Source organism: Scomber japonicus, chromosome 13 (assembly GCF_027409825.1).
Source record: "Scomber japonicus isolate fScoJap1 chromosome 13, fScoJap1.pri, whole genome shotgun sequence".
NCBI classification, from domain to species: Eukaryota; Metazoa; Chordata; class Actinopteri; order Scombriformes; family Scombridae; genus Scomber; species Scomber japonicus.
In genome coordinates this window covers 18,929,205-18,944,871 of record NC_070590.1, presented here as the reverse complement: position 1 = coordinate 18,944,871, position 15,667 = coordinate 18,929,205, and the positions used below count along the sequence as shown (strand labels likewise).

The 15,667-nt window shown below is 41.2% G+C and overlaps 1 protein-coding gene across 2 annotated transcripts in view; it reads left to right on the top strand.

Annotated features, from left to right (window-relative positions):
• Nucleotides 1-2,548: 2,548 nt before the first annotated feature.
• dclk1a (doublecortin-like kinase 1a) overlaps nt 2,549-15,667 on the top strand; it is a 46,290-nt gene continuing 33,171 nt past the window's right edge. The window contains exons 1-3 of one of the 2 annotated variants that reach the window (XM_053331485.1): nt 2,549-2,585; nt 3,134-3,529; nt 4,202-4,551. In XM_053331485.1, coding sequence (XP_053187460.1) covers nt 3,169-3,529; nt 4,202-4,551 — 711 coding nt within the window. In that variant the 5' untranslated portion in view covers nt 2,549-2,585; nt 3,134-3,168. Of the gene's footprint in view, nt 2,586-3,133; nt 3,530-4,201; nt 4,552-15,667 lie in introns of those variants that run through there. The other variant, XM_053331484.1, reaches the window with a different exon arrangement.

Here is a 15,667-nt window from a genome sequence, read left to right as displayed (position 1 = left end):
CGCAATATGAGTTTTTTTTAATTTCTCCTCTGGGCTTTAAAATTAAGATGAATGTAATTTTTCAGAAACATTCCTGATGGGATTTACCACAATATGGAACATCAGTCCATCTGTTCACATCTGAATGGATAAACATTTTGTTTGTCATCATTCATGCCACAGATATACCACCGATGCATTCAATTATGCTTCTTTTTGTGTTTAGAGTCTCTGTAAGAACTATTAAAGTCTAACAAGTGGCAGTCATATGTAACTAAGAGACTTAGAGCATAAAGAAATTATCGCTGTCCTTTTTTTATGAAGGATAGTTCACTGTTTGTCACTGATTCTCCATCTCATTATATATAAGTCAATTGAATTAAAGAAATTGCCTTGTCATACATCAGCAAAAAAAAACCCTCTATGAAGCATTGCATGAATTATATCACTATATTCCCAAGCCCATTAAATTCCGATTTTATTTGGACAATCAGCAGTTAGTCCGCTGCAATACTGATACAAATGAGGATCACAAAACTGTAATGGTCTATATGCTTGATCACTTTTTAAAGTTGCAATAGCTTCTGGACAATATTTCATCCATATTTTCTATTCAAATTTGCTTTGACCTCTCAGATGGTGCAAATGCAATACCAAAGTGTTCACACTAACACTAGATCAATTTTAAATTTCTTATACAAGTACATATGGACATTGATAAATATCGGATCTGAATTGCAAACTTTTAGGCCTAAAAGATTGAAATGAGACCATCACCCTGCTTTTTAAATCCTTGCCTGTGTCCTACCTTGTCCTCCATCTTTCTTGCACTAGTTTAAAGACACTCACCCCCACATTTGCCCTGTTTCCCTAGGATTTATTTAGACAGGAACATCTCGTGAGCCCTCAGTTCGTGTGTCCTACCAAAATAGAAATGTCTGTACGGGGAAAAAGATGTCTTCCTGTAACTCCCACATGTCTGATGCATTCATGTGCATGTTAACACATGCAGGTCCACTCACAGAAGCACTAAAGATACAATCACATGTTGTGTTTGACATATTTGGTATAGTCATATAAGTTCTGGATAAGATGAACTGGATGAATGTTATGTGTACCTAAAACAATGTAAATACAATGATAGGCGACTGTAAGAGACTGGGGCTGCAACTTTTGTGAGCACTGGCACAGATAAACGCTTGGGTAGAACTCACACACACACACACACACACACATGGTTCATTGGGTGGTCTCTGGGGGCCAGGATGTGGGTCAGTCTTTATCTCTTCCATTACTTGGAGAGTCCATTTCCTGCCATCACATACAACTTCAGATCTAAAAGGAAGAAACAAGCTTATGATAGAGACAAAAGCGTCTCAGCTCTCTGCCTTTATGCCATTTTAGTCCTGTGCAACTCAGTGTATTCTTTTAATATATGCAATGAAATGCAATCCCAAATGTCTCTTCATACAAGACATAAAAAAGTGGGATTTGGCTAATATATCTATATCTATATATATATATATATATATATATATATATATATATATATATCTATATATATATATATATATATATATATATATATATATATATATATATATATATATATATATATATATATATATATATCACTGTGAGCTGCACTGCGATGCAAAAATGTAGGTTTCAGCTTCCTTTGAGACCCCTAGTGTATACAATGGAGTAAGCGTATATTACATAACATCTTGCATGCAAATACTCTTATGGGTTAAACATAACTCTGCACTGTGTTTAATATTAATCAGATGTGATTAGTCCTCACACACACACACACATACACACACACAGCCAACATAGTCTTTACTGTTTGTGATGAAAATGCAGCACAACGATAGAACTATAGCCTTTAAGTGAAATGAGAACAAATTAGTATGTATACCAGATCAATTATGAATGGGTTAGGGTTAGAGTTAATGAACCACTTTTACCAGATCATATGTCAGAAAGGTATTTTTGACATCATAGGATTTAAAAAAGTAAAGAAAAAAAGTATGTTTTGCTCCCATTGATTAGGCAGCAAGTGATGTGCCTTTGAAAGAAAGGCTGTTAAATGGTCACAAAAGGGGGCCAGGATCGACCCCCACTAGTCGACGGGTGTCCTCGGGGCTCTGGGGTGCAGGACCAGAAGCATCCCCAGCACGGGTGGGAAGCGTGGGTTTGCATCCTAATGAGGGGTTGTGTGTGTGTGTGTGTCGGGGGGGCGCTGAATGAAAATCACGACAGAGTGACGTGGAGGAGGAGAGAGGAGGTGGGTGAAAAAGAGAATGGGAGGGGAAGCAGCTGCTACCCAGTTCATTTCCAGTCCAGCCTCTGCTTCTTGCACACTAGACGCACACACGCGAGCAAACACACAAACAGCCAATACACACTGGTGGCAGTGGTGGAGCACGTCAACCGGACAACAAAGGGGCTCACAGGGGGTGGGGGGCTCTCTGCAGCCAGGATAACATCACACAGCGACAAGCCCTCTGAACTCTTTTTAAAAAAAAATTCAATATCTACTGGGAAATAAGAATCAGTCAGACTGGAGGTGACCGTCACAGAAGCGTTAATTGCTCGCATAGGTGAGGTTGTCAGTGTTTTTCTACATCAGCAAAAATAACAAATCATTCATTCGCTTCATTGTCTTCAAACATGAACGATTCACTCCTCTTCATCCCAAGACCAGAAACATCTGTCATAATTGAATAGCCTTACTGTTATACGTGATCATTAATTTAGGTCGTTTTGTTATTGACAACTACTGATGAAGAATTGCTCGTGCGTGTGCGCGAAAAGCTTGTGAATATTTATAAAGAGGGAAATGAATAATCGATTCGTGACTGTCGCTCTCTCTCTCTCCCTCTCCCTCCATCCGTCCATCTGCGCTCCACAACGACTCAGTCGCACTTATGCAGACACTGTGGGTCGTCATGAAGCATGCTGTCCACTGCTCGGCTTAAGAGCACTTAATCTGTCATTAGGGGGTTATTTTGAGAGCGTGCACCGACTGGTTACCTTAAATCAGCCGTCCAAACCTCGACTTGGTTTCTTCATTTCGAGAGGTATCTGTACCTCTTGTTTTTGTTTACTTTTTCCAGTAGTGAAAACTTTTTTTTTCTCTCTCTCGCAGATAGTACAGCAGTACTTGTGAGCCTGGCCAGAGAGATGGAGATGGAGCATTTCGACGAACGGGACAAAGGTCAGAGGCAAGGCCGGTCTAGTGGCAAGATGAACGGGGTTCTGAGTCCTACACACAGCGCCCACTGCAGCCTGTACCGGACCCGGACCCTGAAGACTCTGAGCGCCGAGAAGAGGGCCAAGAAGGTACGCTTCTACCGCAACGGAGACCGCTACTTCAACGGGATTGTATACGCTATTTCTACAGACAGATTCCGGACCTTTGACGCCCTGCTGGCGGACCTGACCCGCTCCCTGTCCGACAATGTCAACCTGCCCCAGGGAGTCCGCACCATCTACACCCTGGATGGCACCAAGAAGATCTCCAATATTGATCATCTGCTAGAAGGTATAGAAACTGTTACATGTAGCACACCTGGATTAGGCCTACTTCACTTAAGTTTGCGTGTCACATAATGCTTAACATTAAAGGTTTGTAGGTTTGCAGTTATTCTCATCAGCCAGCTTCTTTAAGGTTATCTAAAATCTAGTTGGAAGCTTGTGTATCTGTACATCTCTTCCTCTGTCTTTAAGAACAAACACTGCCTGACCTAGTCGCCTGTCAGCTGCCATTTTATGGGATCTCTCCCTGATGATCACAAGACTCCTTCATCAGCATTAGAAATACTTACATATAGGCTACAGATATTTTATGAGCACTGCTCTATAAAACTGGCTAATCCAATTGAGCAAACTGTAGATTATTATTATCTAGATTATATCTCATCTGATGACCATATGGTGATACAGCCATATGTCTCAACTCAGATTAGCTCTATCTTGAACTGTTTTACTCTCCACTAAATGGCAGTATCATGACATCATGAGAGTCACGTAGAAAGAGCTATAAATTGTTAACATCATTTTTGGTTGATATTGGATTTTTAAAAAATACATTAAAAGAAGGAAGAAAAGGAAGCTGCAAAATATCATATTCATTATTATCATTACATAACATATGATCAGTCATCTCTAATTTCTTTCCTCTCCCTCCTCTTCTCGACCTCCTTGACCCCAACAGGTGAGAGTTATGTGTGCAGCTCCATTGAAGCTTACAAAAAGTTGGATTACACGAAAAATGTGAACCCCAACTGGTCGGTGAATGTCAAGGCTGCAGCAGTGTCCACGCGTGGGCCTCCTTCCCTGGGCAGCGCTAAGGCCGGTGGTCCAGAGAGCCGCGAAGGCAAGGACTTCATTCGTCCAAAGCTCGTGACTGTGGTGCGGAGTGGAGTGAAGCCCCGCAAAGCTGTGAGGATCCTGTTGAACAAGAAAACGGCCCATTCTTACGAACAAGTCCTGACTGACATCACTGATGCCATCAAGCTTGACTCTGGAGTGGTCAAGAAGATCTACACGCTGGAGGGCAAACTGGTGAGAAATTTCTTTCAGTTTCTCAGCAGAAGCATGGGATTACACATTTTAGTAGTTTTCACAGGAACAAATCTTATAAACAATGTGTTGTGGAGGGCAACACTATTGTTTTTGTGGTTTAAAATAACATCAAACATGTCTATAACTTGATTTTATTATGGCTACCATTGCTAGTTGTTTGCCTGCATTCAAGTTGTTTCCAAAGCTTGCAGGCTTTCTTTGGCAACGCAGTGAGTGGACAGATGTTTTGTTGCAAGTGTTGCACATGATAAGTGGTTTCATTGAAGGAAATAGACCAGACACTGAACTTAGGGACACATTTTATGATATTGTTTTGGTCATGGTTTAATGTGCAATAGAACAATTCAAAATCATAGCAACTAAAAGTCATCATTCTTTTATGGTGGTGCTTTTGTATCGGTGGTGCTTGATAGAAGGATCAAAATAGCAAAATATTGAATGACAGCACTCTCATTTCGCTTTCATAAATGAAGAACGTTTGTGCCTCCTGTTCACAGCCAGAGCTGTAGAGAGACACTGAGTGACACACAGAGACAGGAAACAGGTCAAGAGAAGGTACAGATTAAAGAAATCTATGAATGGAGTCTGGGTTTCTCACCCACGCTGTAGTGATGCGTGTCAGCACTTGCTCTTCACACACAGAAATAAACTGAGTCACGGCCCCCTTGGTGGTCCACCCACCTATTCAGCTCCCTCTCTCAGCTGTGGAGGAAGACGCTATAAGAAGAACACGCTTTAAAGCAGACATACCTGCTCACTCTAAACAAATCTGGCCAATACAGTATACACACATAAACATGTACAGATCCTCACATATATTCTTCATTACTGCAGTGATATTTATTCAAATATTTTATGTTTGTGTATATTTGTCAGCGTGGGGAAGACACAAAGAGAAAGTTGGTATCTATGCCAGGATGTTCAGAGTTTTCAGGATATATTTGTGACATGCTAGCTTACTGGTTTCTTCCTGTTTGTCACCTACCCATCATGTCATCCCCCATCATCATATTTTCAGTCCCTGTCTCTGTCTGGTTCCCTCTCTCTAGATCATGTTGTAGCATTAAGTTATTGAATGTAGTGACACAGAACCACTCTTCCTCTGGCAGTATCATCAGGATGACACCATTATTCTGAAGCAGATTGCGTTTGACGTCAAGGGCGTCCTGCCATTTTGTATCATGCAGCAGTAATCATTTCCTAAATGGCCAATTTATGACTCATTCTCATGAATACGGTCTTTGCCCTGTGGACTTTTCATCCTTAATTCCCATTTTAGTACTCTTGTGTTACGGTTTATCTCAGTTTTAAAGAGTAATCTTCATGTGTTGGCAGTGGCACTGGCATGCTGGCATGCTGTCCTGCGTCTGAAGCCATGCCGTCTATTTAATGATCCACTGTTAACACAGCAGGAAGTCACTCCAGATTTCCTGATCTGACCTGCTGTTAGATCCCAGCACCAGCCAATAAAATCCAAGGATCAGGTTTTCCTTGAGAAATCTCCTGTTGGAGGATTAAACTCACGCTTTTGTACAATGCCCACTTACTCTCTGGTTGCCATTGGTAACAGTTATCTTGGAGATTACTCAATAAATGCTGCTCTCGCCCCGTTCAACCCTCTGCCAATGGAAGTAAGACTATTATGGTTATGCTATTTATAGACATGGTATTGATTGGGGCCTGTAGGCATGGTGACACGCTTACTGCCAAATTGGCTGGGCTGGGCTGTGTGCAGAAGCAACTCTGTGTCATTTTTATGTGTGATTGCGTGTATGCATGTGGGTTGATGTTTGTGGGAGAGTTTGTGATTATGGAGGGAACAGAGAAATGGAGAATGACGGATGCTAATGCAAGATGGGAAATGATGATGGAGAAACTAGTTAGCAGCCTAGATCGGAGCAACTTTGCATATAGGACTGCACAAAACCTGAATAGCCTCCTGTTTCTGAATAGGTGAAAGGTCCCAGAAAACAGTAGATAAGCTTGTAGCAAATGTAAACCTATGAAATGTGGTTAATCCATGTTAACTTGAAAATTACAGAGAGGGAGAGAGAGGGAATCAGGCTTAAAGGGGACTTTCATAACAGAAAGTATGTCTGACATACATCTGAGTGAGTGTTTGAAATAAAACATGTCCAAATTGTATGGATGAGTGAAGGCAAGAGGGATAGGATGACTAGTGAACAAAGTGTGTGTTAATGACACTTGAATATACATTATTGAATATCAGGAGTGTGCTAAAGGTAATTACCCAAGTGCACACCAGGATAAGGTTACTTGAAGGGTTAAGTAGAGTGTGTGTATGTGTGTATGTGTGAGTGTGTGTGAAACTGAGTGTGAGTACATGCTCTTGTAGGCTGCTGCCGTCAGCTGAGTCGTGTCAGTCATTGAGCCTTCGGCTGAAGTAGGTTTCTGGGCCTTTCTGAGTCCCAGCAGAGTCACAGAGCCTACAGAGAGAGAGAGCATCCTGAGAACAGGAGCTCAGGCTCTTTGCCTTCATTAACCCCTGTAATGAGGCCAGAGGCAGTGGGGCAGGATGTATAACTACATGCACACGTCTCTCTGTCTCTCTCTCTCTCTGTGTCTTATCGTTCTCAAGGATTGCAGCAGCCGACAAGACAGTTTACATTGATTTTTTCTTTTTTTTCAAAAGTAGAATTTAGTTAAGAAATACTGCAGCAAAAGTATGCTGAGATAAATAATGGATTATGTTTTTGGCATCTGAAGTTGAGCTAAAAGTTCAGTTGAGAGTTACTGAGTCTGTTTTCAGCTACAGTCTACTGACCTCTTTTTTTGCTCTTAATTTATGTATGTATTTATGTGTACCAGCATTTGGGCTTTTCAATACTTATGCTAATAATGGAGCTTTGGTTTTGCTACTAAAAACTATACTGTTTGCAATATCTTGCTCTTCAAATTTGAAACCATCTGATCAAATACATGTAAATTAAGAACCAGTGATACTAATGAAATGGCGGTAGAGAAGATACAATATATGACAAGCTGTGAACATGTCTCTTTGAGCACTGAGAGCTTACTCTGCTGTGACTGTTATGAATATCATATGTATGTCTGTAATATGACCAAATGAGTGAAGAAGAATATATCAAGTTCCACCCCCACGGCCACATTAATTGTCCCACTGTCTCAGGTCTCACTGTATCTGATAGTGGTATTTTTAGCTCCATCCTCCTCTCCTTTGGGGTAACCACAACCTTAAATTTCTCGGCAAGCTCTATACCTTGGTCAGTTCCTATGATGATTTTATCTAGTTGCCTAGGAACGAGCCGACCTGCTGTGATGTCCTGCAGTAGTGCAGCGCGGGATGGTGCGGCTGGAATGGTCTGATCAAGAAGATAGACGGCACATAATTGGCTTAGGACACGGACATGGCTGGCCTATTAATACATCTAAGCTCTGTTTACACACACAAACACAGACATGCACACACACACACGCACACACGCACACACACACACACGCACACACACACGCATGCACACACACACACACACACACACACACACTTCTATGTGGGACCCCAGCTGCCGACTTTGAGCTGTGCAAAGCACACGCATACTTAGGCAAAGGATAGTGACACACATTCTTTTTAATGGACTCATCCAGATTTCTGCTCATGCACCACTAGCCATTAACTGCAGGCAATTATCAACCAGTGCATGAAGTGATGCCACTAAGTCATCCCTAAGGTTAGTTGAGTTCTGTTTTTGAGTGTCTCATTAATAAACTGTCTTAATATGTATATCAGTGGGTCGAGCATGGACAAAAAGTACGTTCCCCGCATTGACCGGCCATGCTAAAAATTCAGGGCTCAGACAAAACAATGTAATAACTTCTGAAAAGGGTTAAAAGGGTCAGTTTATCCTAATTACCAAAAATATATTTCCTCACTTTTGGTTTTATTTACTCAGGTTTTGATCAGAAATATACTTTTACAGGGACGATTTTAAAATTCTAATTGAAACAGTTGAGGCCAAGATATTCTGACTTTTTAGTCTCTAGTATGGGACAAGCTCGAAAAAAAGCCTATGTATTATGAAATGTCCTTCATACAATTCAATATTAGTTTTTATTAACCACCGTCCCTCTTGGTCCTACAGACCAACATCTTACACATTTAAGTCTCAAACCCATGATCAGGATTATTTTCTCAAACTTTGCATCATTCCCTCTTGAACTACAAAAGACATTAAACAACTTTTTTCATAGACTGAGTAATACTCCTCCAGGCAAGTCAATTATGCACCCCTTTGAAAAAATAATCTTTCTCCTAAAACAATGTTCAACCAAATCAGATATGCTGTAAGAAGTGAAGATATTGCTTTTGGAAAGATGCAGCCCTTTTTTTGAACTCTTTTAACTTGGGAGTTAACTACTGGGATTTATTACAGCATGTCATGAAAGTTAACAATTTACCATCCTATCCTGCTGTGTCTGTGTATGAAGTATATTATCTGAGTTTGTTTGACCTCCCCATTCGAAAATTCAAATAATTAACTTTTTTTGTTTGACTAATGCACCTGACAACTGAGCATAGATGATTTTGCCTTTTTTGGAGTTTTTTTCTGCCTCATGCTGCTTGAAAAATTGTAAACAAGTCATTTCAGAGTCTTTTTCTACTTTTCTTACTTTGTCCACCTTTTTTTGATATGGCACTCATCATACTGTGGCCTGTTTTTATAATTCAATGGCACATGTTAAATAGAGGTTACATGGAATAGAGTGTGGATGAACCACTTGTTCACCCTCTGCAGTGCAGCTCTCACTTCTCAAACCGCATTGTAGGCCTGTTCTTCTCCTTGTTGGCAAGGCTGAAGAGCTTTTAATATCCTTTTATCTCCCTCTCTTCTGCTTTCCCTGCAGCCGCCTTCTTCTCTTTGTCTCCCATTGACTTTTCTCTCCACCTATACTGTTTCTGCTTCTCTCTCTCTCTCTCTGTGCATAATAACCATGTTTATTTTTCCTCCTGTCAACACATTTGCAGCCTTTACTTATTTGTGTTTCTTCTGATCTTCTCTCTCTCACCTTCCTCAACTTCATTTTTCTCAGTCTGTCTGTGGTTTCTGTCAACACGCCATTGTTTTTACGGCTGTTTAGTTCTCATTTAATTAGCACACTCGGCATGCACCCCCAAATCCAAGAGCTGGAACATATGGCATCTCTCTCCCCACTCTCTTTCTCTCTCTCTCCTCCCCCACTCTCCTCATTTTCTCAGTCACTCTATGCATCCCTCTAAACCCACTCTGTCTTCATTTTCCTTTTCATTTTCTCAGTTTGTCTCTCACTCTTACCCTGTCCTTCCCTTAATCCCCTCTCCTTTTGGTCTGTATCCAGCTCTGCAGGGAACTGCACATAAGGTACTACAGCAACATCACTTAAAAAATGGCATATTGTGAAGAGCAGGGATTATGCTTGGCTCATATGCAAAGCATTTCCACTGTTTTTAAATCTTTATTTTTCTGGTTTGTATGATGATGATGTCACTTTTTTCTGCATAGGAGGATTGTGGGAAGCAAAGTCCGTTTCCTCCCACTGATCTGCTGAGTCACAGTTACTCAGCACAGCACTGTGTGTGTGTGTGTGTGTGTGTGTGTGTGTGTGTGTGTGTGTGTGTGTGTGTGTGTGTGTGTGTGTGTGTGTGTGTAGGTGTATGTGTATGTGTGTGTGTTTAGGTGTGTGTGAGTATGTGCCATGCACCTACACTAGTATACAGTGTATTTGCTACTATACTGTATATTAGCAGTAAATGGCATTGGTGATAAATGGCTTGTAGAGCGTTTGGGCAGAAATCTTATGCTTAAACTGCTGTTATTATGTGGTAACAGCTTGTTTAACTGTTTTTTCCTTGTCTGTTAGTGTTTCAGTTAGTAAGCTAGCCAGTGTTTCTACCAGCTGAGAGTGATTGTGGCAGATTGGAGGGCTGTCTGTTGTCAGAGGATCTACTGCCAAATTAGGATCGATGGCAGACGTTTTCAGCACTGGCAGACTGCTGAAAACTTAGTCACATCCCAACTTCATCACACACACACACACACACACACACACACACACTGACTCATGCACTTCCTGACTCTCTCACTCTCTAATCTCTCTCAACTAAATCTGCATTTGAAAGGTTGTGTCCCTGTCCCAGCAGCATATTTTATAACTGTCAGAGATTTTACCCGGTCATGCCTGGGTGAGGGGAGGCACTGAGAAGCCAGGTTGTAAACATTAGAAGGACCAACATGTCCTCTCAAGCACCCCAAAGAGCCAGTAAATTTTTTTTCTAGTGATTTACAGTTTTTGTTGTTGTTGTTGTCTGAGCTGTCATCAGAGCCATTAAACTACTGTCCAAAATATGAGTATATATTCTCTTTTTTAGAGAATATTGTACGTATTGAAATAGTAATCCCTCACTTTGCCACAAACATTCACACATTTGATGAAGATGACAAACTAAAACAAAACAAAAGACAAAATGACCACAAATTGTTATTGTTTTTCATAAGGTAGCATTACATGTTTTATATGTTGTGTACATTCATCCATTCATTTTCAATACTGATTATCCTCCAGTGGGTCATGGGGGGCTGGATCCAATATCAACTGATATCATATCCACACCTATGGGCAATTTAGAGTCACCAGTTAACCTAACATGCATGTGTTTTGGTCTTTGGGAACAAGTTGGAGTACACAAAGAGAACCCACACAGGCACTGGGAGAACATGCAAACTCCACACAGAAGGGCCCCGGCTGGCCTTTTGGTTCAAACCCACAACCCTCTCACTCACTCACTCACTCACTCACTCACTCACTCACTCACTCACTCACTCACTCACTCACTAACTCACTCACATTGTGTATGTAGTCTGTCAATTCCAACTACAGATACATGTCTACTAACACGTTCAACTCCTAATTCAGCATTCTCCTTATATATTTCTCTGCACATTTACACTCACTCACTCACTCACTCACTCACTCACTCACTCACTCACACACTCACTCACTCACTCACTCACTCACCACACACACACACACACACACACACACACACACACACCACTGATGCATGCTCATCCTGGAAAATGGGTTTAAGCCTACAGATTGAAGGATGGGAAACAGATCAATAAGCTGGAGATGAAAAGAAACCAGTGAAGGATTGAGCGACTCAGGTTAGAGAAAAGAGAAGGAGTCAGATAAAAGCAAGACAGGGTGAGATAACTTGACAAATTAGATGTTGAGGGCGACAAGAAAAATGAGGTTAAGGCTGAGTATAATGCTGTATAGTGTCTGATTTATGCCCTTCAGGGAAAGTGTCCTCACATCCTTTTTTACTCAGTCCCCTTTCTTCACATAAAGGACAGGAAAAGGCACTCACACTCAGAGAAATACACAGTTACAGATCCAAAAGAAAGTTTTCTGTGCTCCCGTGGAGAGCAGAAGCTGTTACATAAGTCGTTATGCAACAGAGCAGCCAGCCAGCCAGCCAGGCAGTCTGCTGCACTGGTTTGAGGTGAACGCAGTAACACCATTGCCAACTCAACCCGCTGCACAGCTAATTGGCCTCATGTCACCAGTGCTCTCTTTCCCTCTATTTGTTTTTTAAAATCTCTTTCTATCGTCATTTCCCATCCTCTGTCAGCTGTCTGATGAAACAGGGCTGTGTGCAATGTGCTGATTGAGGCAGCAGGAGGTCATGCTTCTCCTTTGAGGTACAGATGCTTTTATCCGTCTCTCTTGCCTCTCTTAGATCGATTTTTGCCTACCTTTCCTCTTGTCAGCTGGTGCCTGGTCATTTCTGTGTCTCCTTTTGGTCTAAGAGGAGATTTTTCTAAAACTCCTCTAGAGAGAAAGAAAAGGCATTTCAGCAGTTTCATTTTCAGAGTGAGTGGAAAAGGGATTTGTGCCTTAAGGGATTTTAACTGAAAGGGCCACAGTACCAGGTGACAGCCTTTTAAAGTGCAGTCATCAGGTTCGATTGGTCTATGGGGTCTTAAGTGGCTATTATAATTATCAAGATTCCTGCTTACTGTATATCATTATCACATTGATAGATTACAAATCAATATCATCTTGAGAATGAAAAGTGAACAAACAGTTCTTTAATGACAAACATACATTCAGACATGACAAAATGAACCAATCACTGCTAATTACAACAGCATGACTCTGCATTGATGTAAAATGTCATGTTTATTGCATGTCAAACCTGTTATTGATTATGATCACGCACCCAAGCCACATACTGCATGCAGTTCTGATATCCTAATGATTGTTTGCTGCAGCTCCAACACCCTGCTACTGTTAAAATATTCAAACCTTCTCAATCTGTTTCTTATTTTTTCATTCACCTCAGCAGTTCTGTATGTTTGCAACAAATACTTTGCTCTCTGTGTTTCTGTCTTCCTTTATCTTGTATCAATGCATCCATCTGTTCCTCTGTCAGTCTTTCTCTTCAGTCTTTGTGAAATGTTGCAGCACACCAGTCCCCTTCTGCCAGCTGCAGTTGATTCAGCACCGAGGACAGCTCCACTGAGCTAAGCTCCCCTGGCAGAGTGCGGCGACAGCTCGTCCCTCCAAAATGTGTCTTTCTGTGGGCAGGATTATGTTGACATCACTATGTCCTCTATGTAACCACTGTGCATCTATTGTGGTTCAGGAGATTAGTGGTTGAGTCTCCAATCTCTTTTTCGTTTTTGTTTTTTCCAGTTTCAGTCTCAGAGAATTGCCCCTCTGTGTCTTATCAGAGAAATACCAATCGACACAAACACTGCAGCATTTTAAACACTCTGTTATAACACGCTTATTCTCCAAATGTAAATAGACGTCCATGTGCCTCTCATACTTCAGTTACTTCTGAGTGGCTGTCAGAAAGTGTGGATTAACTCCCACTAAAAAGCGATGAGCGGACAGCTGAGCTGTCGAGTAGACCTGAAATGTGACAGGGAGACAGAAATAGCCGATCTAAATGAGCAGAGTGACTGGTGTTATCACTGATCGTTTGTTCCCAGCAGCTGATTCACATGAGCTGCTGGCGAGAACTAGACAGACTATTTGAACACAAAAAGGGAAGACTCTGCACCACCAGGGTCCTCAGAAGGTGGTGTATGTGTGCGCATCCTGACAGAATAATGACTGAGATTGCATATGAACATATACTAATGTGCTTGTTCACATATTAAGTGAGATGAGATGTTGTATGTTGGCTGCGTCCCTGTAGGCTCATTGTTTAACTGTTACAGCTGTTGCTTTCATTCCACATATTTCCCCTTCTGTCTTAAACGAATTATTTGCACAGCAGCCCCCCAGTCATCCTCATGTCATGCCCCAAACAAAGAGTCACTCAGATATTATTGACCAGAAATATTGCTTTGCCGAGACCTAGATTGAAAATGTTTAAACACATTTGTTGCTGTTGTTGGTTGACTCAAATAATACCACATTTTTTAACAGCGAGTGTTCCACATATTGAGCTTCTTTTTTTAAAAATGTTTTTCTTCACACAAACCTCTCTGTGTCTCACTTTATTTTTAGAGTTTGATCCAAATATTGGAATTGCTGTCACATTTTGAGACCAAACTGTTTGTAACACCAGGAATGTGGACATTTAGCATCATTGTCTCCCTCCTTTCCTGGTATATACTGCTAAAAAACAAGGCTTGTTGAATTTTTGTTGAATGGCTTATGAGTCTCTCCACATCATGTTGCTGTTAAACAGTGCCACCATGTGGTGTGAGTCTGGTCTGATCTGTCATTGCATTCCTGCAAAGGTACTGAGATAATATGGGCTAAAGTACCGCATCTGACCAAAATGTGATTTGTACTTAACCTCAAAGAAGGAGAAGAAGAGCAAAGTAAGTGTGAGGAGGAGGAGGAAGAGTGCTGATGTGAAAGAGAGAAACTGACACTCTAGTTAGTGTTTGGTGTATCTACACTAGGTGGCGTAGTGAGAACATGAATGAGTTCACTGTGTAACGAGAAGATGATGGTAGCTCTGAGATTCTCAAAGAGTCACAACTCATAATGCAGTAATGTATTTTTGTAAAAACCTATCTATGAAATTCTTGATTCACTGGTTTTATAACCCCTTACTAATACTAAAGCACTATCCTTTTCCCATTTTTGTTATGTTTAGCACCTTGGTAGATAATAAACTTTAATTCATGTTGGCTGATTGAGGTTTGTCAGACTGGCTCATGCACTGTCAACCTTCTGCCTCACTCCTGCAGGTTAGGGTTAGGGTTTTTTTTTGCTCTAAACCAAAAATAATGCCTTAATATACTCGATTACAGATATTTAAAGATCCAGTTTAATGCGAGGTAATGCTTAAACCATTGTCACCCAGTCTTATAACCCATTCTCACTTTAATCAATGAAGATGCATGAGGGGTTATGAAATTGCCAATTTTCACACTCTTTTCTCATCATCTTATTTTAGTTTCCTCTGTTTATGTCTGCCTGTGCTTGTTTTAGCGGTGGATGTTGTGTAACTGCGCTGGTTCTATGTGAGAGCGGAGCGCCAGAGACATCAAAGCAGCTTGTTTTGTCATTGGGAAGAAGAGCTCAGAGCAGTAGTCAGGAATAGATCCCCTCCCCTATTGCTCTTTTCTCTCTGTCTGTTTGCTTCTTCTTTGATTCCTGGCGAGTTGGTTTCATCTCTGACTGTTTTTTTCAGCTCCTTTTCTGCTCCATCATGTATTTATCCTTCTGTCTTTTCTGTGACTTTCAGGAGAACTCTTCTTCTACCTCTCGACATCTTTGTTGAACAGGAGATATCACATGAGTATTTCAGTATAAACCAGGCCATGTGCTGCTTGTATGCGTGTGTGGATTTGCATGAATGACACAGTTCTGCAGAGTATTGTGCCCATAGTAGATCAAATATGAATGATCAAGCTCTCTATCACAGTATGCACAGCATGCTATCAGGAGGGTAGCAGTCAGTGGCACACACCAGCCATGCCTAAAGGGCAATATCGCCATGGCAACCATACTTTTCACACCCTTCTCAGTATATAGTACAGTATGTGTTTGTGGGTTGCTCCATAATAGTTTATCCTCAGCTTAAAGGTGCCCTCAGAGGCTG